Here is a 5,042-nt window from a genome sequence, read left to right on the forward strand (position 1 = left end):
GTGTGCCTTGGCAGTCTCGCTGACGTCACTTCTTCTTCTGCTGCTTTGGGATCACAAAACCTTTCAGAGTTTTACGGGGCATGGTTTGCAATTCGCCCAGCCAATCAGAAATGGTTAGTGTGGCCGACACACCCACAAACCATTTCCTCCTCAGTAAAGTACTACCTCGCTAGAAGGGACTATCTGGAAGTGAAAAGGTTTGCGCAAACTAGGGACTAGTTCCAGATCCTTTGTGTGAAACCAAATCTCCCCCCCCCCTATCGGCCTAGTTCGGGTGGAAAAGTACTTCGGTGTGAAAGCGCCTATTAGCCACGTTCGCACCGGAGTATACTTTTCCCCTTTAGTTCCGCTAACGGAACTAAAGGGGAAAAGTATACTCCGGTGCGAACGTGGCTAATAGGCGCTTTCACACCGAAGTACTTTTCCACCCGAACTAGGCCGATAGGGGGGGGGNAGTGTTGTTTACATTCTGTGATGCGCGAGCTGATGACGTCACGTCAAGACGAGTTAACTTTTTTTTCTTCTCAACTTTGTGGAAAAATGCGGGGATTATGCGGCCTTTTGATAAATATGCGGCCTTTTGATAAATATGCGGCCTTTTGATAAATATGCGGCTTTTTAAAAATCTGCGCCATTTTGCTGATTATGCGGTAAATTCTGTGATCGCAGAATCGCGTTTTTCTGGAGGGTCTACATAGTATAGTATGTCACATAAAATAAAATCAAAAAGTCATTATATATCATGTCATATCGTTCTTCATAAAAGTCATAAATAGGTCATGAAAAGTCCTGGTATTGTGAGTCGTAACTTCTAGAATAATATTTCATAATAATCATCAAAACTTCAAACTATAGTATGTCATAAATAAGGCATAAAAAAAGTGAAAATGTAAAAAAAGTCAATAAAAAGGTAAAATAATTCGGTGTCATAGTAAAATAAATACATACAAAAATCAAAGTAAAGTATCTCATTAAACATCTTAAAAAGGTCTAAGTATAATATGTAACAAAAATGCTAAAAACTCATAGTGTAATAGGTCACAACTTTAAAAAGATTGCAGTATAATAATTCATACAAATTCATAGATAACTGATAAAAAGTAATAGTATAGTTAGGCAAGAATAGGGCATATCAAATCAATGCATAGAAAGTCATGAAGTCATACATAAGTAAAGTAAACTCATAGTCTGGTGGATCAAAAAAAATCATAAAAAAGTAAAATGTTAGTTTGTCATACAAGTTATAAAAAATCATGGTAAAATATCTAATAAAAAATGGAAATGTGAGTCATAGCTTTTTCTGTTTTTCTTAGCTACAGTATATATTACTCCTTACTTCAATCTCAATCTTTATTTATTCATACAAACCACCTCAGTTGACCAAAGTGCTGTACGGCGAACACACACAGTATAAAATAACACAATGAGTAAAATAATAACTTACTTGGCGTCGCGCATGTCCAGCACGCCCTTCATCTTCTCCTCTCCGTCGTTCTCGAAGTACATGAGTTTGCTCTGTCTCAGAACGAACCAGCGCTTCTTCCAGTTCCTGCGGGACAGCGTGGACGAGCCGCCGCCCTTCTTGTGAAGCCAGCCCTGCTTCAGAGCCTCCTGCTTCGCCCTGAACCAGAGGAACGTCTCGTCCTTCAGAACACACCAGCGCCGCTTCCACGTGTTGATCAGGCCGCCTGCACTCGGAGAAATCACATTATTTAAAGATAATTCGCCGTCTTCAGATCCCTAAAACGGAACATTAAAAACTCATTGTATATCACTGTCGAGACGAAAGTCAATCTTGAAAGAAAAATAATAATATCTGAGAAAAACGGACGTATAAATAATTATTCGATGTATTTTCGTTTAGGTTATTATTGTGATAGTATTGTTTAATACCAAGGGGGCATTTGTTTTATTTTGAATAGCGTAGTCTACTTTTCTAAATGAGAAGCGAGCCGTTATTAAAACATATTAATACCGCTTCCGGTAACACGGCAACAAAAGGCGCAGGAATTATGATGGCCGGTCTCTTGTTCCCAAAGCCACGGAGGGAGAAGTTGGCGACAGTGTGCGTGAGGCTCCAGAGACGCCGTTGGTTTGTTTCTGCGTTGTTTATTACGTTCCTGATCTGTTGCCTTATTGTGTGAGAGTGCTGTTGCGCAATCGACGGCTTTTACGCAGCGTGGTTTGTGTGCGCTCCGTTTTGTTTAGTGTATATGTTTAGACAGCGCAGATGGTGTTCAGTGAGGTTTTCTGGGTTGCTTGGTTTCAAGTAGAGAAAGAGACTTTTCTTATTCATTCATTTAAGTTAATGACAATTTATCATTTGAGTTATAATACCCTGAAAATGGAATGTGACTGAATTATTATTATTAGAAATAATGCAATGAGGCATACAACATGTGCATTTTGTTTGCATGTGATTTGTGCTAGCTTTGGTTATGTCCTCTGTGTTTGAAGGTTTTCAGCCTGATGAGCATCTGATGAAGAGTACTTATAATAACATGCTGAGCAGACAAAAAGACAAAAGAAAGAATCTGAGTTGTCCAAGCGTCCTCTTTGCACTCCAGCTCTCCAGACCTGGGCAACACACTGAATCAGGCCAAATAACCCGGAAGAACGTCAACAATCATAGTGATATAGTATATAGTTTGTGATAAAATTTTAAGGTCATAACAGTTTGAGTATGTGGATCTTCTCTGCAAGAGCACAGAACAACATGCATAGGTTTATCTTTCCATGAGTGTGGCACGTGATCAGGGTCCTGCATGATTATATGTCAACATACTATATTCAGAGAGATTTTAAAGTGTGTCATAGAAAAGAACTCCATCTTCAGTTCTGAGGTAAATGTGTACTTTTCTCATACATGTATTTAATATCCTTTATTACTTCTCAGATGTGGATGAAATGATGTGAAATCTAATCAGTGTTAAATCAGACTTTTAGTCCACCTGGAGTAAATCCACCAGCTACCTGCAGATTACAAAGTCATTCAAATAGCTGCACCCTTTACCAGCTTGAGACTTTCATGATCAATCATTATAAAATCAATTATCATTCCTCTCTTGTCTTTCCTCTATGGCCCTGTACAAGTCTGAGGTGGTTTCTTGAGGAGTGTAATAAGTGAGAGACTGCACCTTTGATGAGAGGAAGCTGTGGAATACGGCAGCGTTGGACGCAAGCTGTAGACGAGTCCGTCATACGAAAGCTCGTCATCCGGTGTCGACCGTCGAAGTCGTCTCGCTGTCCTCAACTGAATACAAACAAACAGAAATGAGACAATTAAGAGACATAACGAAGCACATTCTAAAAAGGATCCAATCGTTTTACTTGCAGGATTCTTGCATCAGCTCAAATGGACCATGGTCAAAAGATGCTCAATTCCAAGTAGCTCCCAAATAGCAACGTATGTAAATGTGCTGTGCGCCTTGTTTGGTGAAACTAGACTCTGTATGATGGGTTAATGCTGACTGTTGGAGGGGGTCGCAAAGACTGGACAAGTCTATATACATAGACCCTCCCAGAAAAACGCGATTCTGCAGATCACAGAATTTACCAGCATAATCAGCAAATGCCAGATTTTTAAAAGCCGCGATATTTACTCAAAAAGGTCGATAATCCCCGCATTTTTCCACAAAGTTGAGAGAAAAAAAAATGAACTCGTCTTGACCTGACGTCATCAGCTCGCGCATCACAGAATGTAAACATACACGATGTATAGAGTGAACGTGTGGAGTCACACGATAGAAGAAAAACACCAAGATGAAAAAAATCTAATCCATCTCATTTACCGACGAACATTTCTACTAAAGACCGGGCAAAAAAGGTGGGGTGAAACGTATTCTTGCACCCCCGTGCAGACGTGTGTGCTGAGCATTAAGAGGAAAATCGACTGGAATCCCAGCTGATTAGATTCATTCTGAGACATTCGAAAATGCTTTCTGCTGCTGCGACAAGAAAGTCCAAACAACTCACGTTCAGCGAGGAATCAACTCCAAACCACCTTTCGAGGTGCTACAAGGAAACGAAGTGAGTAGCCTACAAGGATTGGAAGCTGCAGATAACGACACGATTTTAAAAAAATTTTGGGGAAAAAAAAAACAGAATGAGGATGGAGGACAGGTGTGTGTGTGTTGTTGTGTGTGTGTGTGGTGTGTGTGTGTGTGTGTGTGTTGGTGTGTGTGTGTGTGTGTGTGGTGTGGTGTGTGTGTGTGTGTGTGTGTGGGGGGGTGGTTGTGTGTTGTGTGTGTGTGGTGGGGTGTGTGAGATTAAAATGTAGCCCAATTGCTTTACAAGTAAATAAATATTGAATGTGTTTAATTGCGAATAGTAAAAGTTAAACGTTAGTGGCAGGTTTGTGTGTGGAGAGAAAAATAAGGACAGCCCAATATTAAATAAAAAATTTGTTATTCTTTTTCCACCGCAATTTAGCATATTTCGCAACTTTCCCGCAATTTCTTCACCGCATAAATCACTAAAACCGCCGTCATGTTTATTCGCATAAGTCAAGGATTTGCCGGCGTTTGTTCTGGAGTCTAATAAAGAAGTTGGCATTTAACATTTTTTGCCCAACTTTAGTGAAACGTTTTTCAATTGAAGATGAAGCCTAGTTGAGAACAATGACCAGTTTAGGGCATATATAACCATCCTCAAAACCTTTGGGGCTTACGGAAGTTATGCTCAATTCACATGTTGCTCCCATGATCAAACGGTATGGGAATGTGTGTCTTGCCTTGTTTGTAGCCTTTGCTCTGTATGAATGGATAAGATGCTAGACTTGTTACACATATAAAGCTCTTTTGAGGTGTGTTGAAAAAAGCTGGAAAAGAGTTATATAAAGTTAGTCCATTTACCATTTGTCCGACTTAGTGAAATATAAATCTAAATAAGCAAGTTGAGAACAATGACCAGTTTGTGCTTTAACTGTTTAAGGACTGTAATAAAGTGAAGATACCTTGGATGAAACACTTAATTGAACAAATATATTTTTGTAGCAACTCGAGGAGCTGAGCCCGTCCGAGCTGAGCGATACCGTCCCCGAG

The 5,042-nt window shown here is 39.9% G+C and overlaps 1 protein-coding gene across 1 annotated transcript in view; it reads right to left on the reverse strand.

Annotated features, from left to right (window-relative positions):
* Positions 1-3,216, reverse strand: part of cyth1b (cytohesin 1b) — a 4,281-nt gene extending 1,065 nt beyond the window's left edge. The window contains exons 1-2 of the mRNA XM_010777220.1: positions 3,138-3,216; positions 1,445-1,688 (exon numbers count right to left, since the gene is read on the reverse strand). Coding sequence (XP_010775522.1) covers positions 1,445-1,688; positions 3,138-3,216 — 323 coding nt within the window. The remainder of the gene's footprint in view (positions 1-1,444; positions 1,689-3,137) is intronic.
* Between the last annotated feature and the right edge of the window lie 1,826 nt (positions 3,217-5,042).

The sequence above is a fragment of the Notothenia coriiceps genome, unplaced genomic scaffold, assembly GCF_000735185.1.
Source record: "Notothenia coriiceps isolate Sejong01 unplaced genomic scaffold, NC01 NC01_scaffold00017871, whole genome shotgun sequence".
Lineage (NCBI taxonomy): Eukaryota > Metazoa > Chordata > Actinopteri > Perciformes > Nototheniidae > Notothenia > Notothenia coriiceps.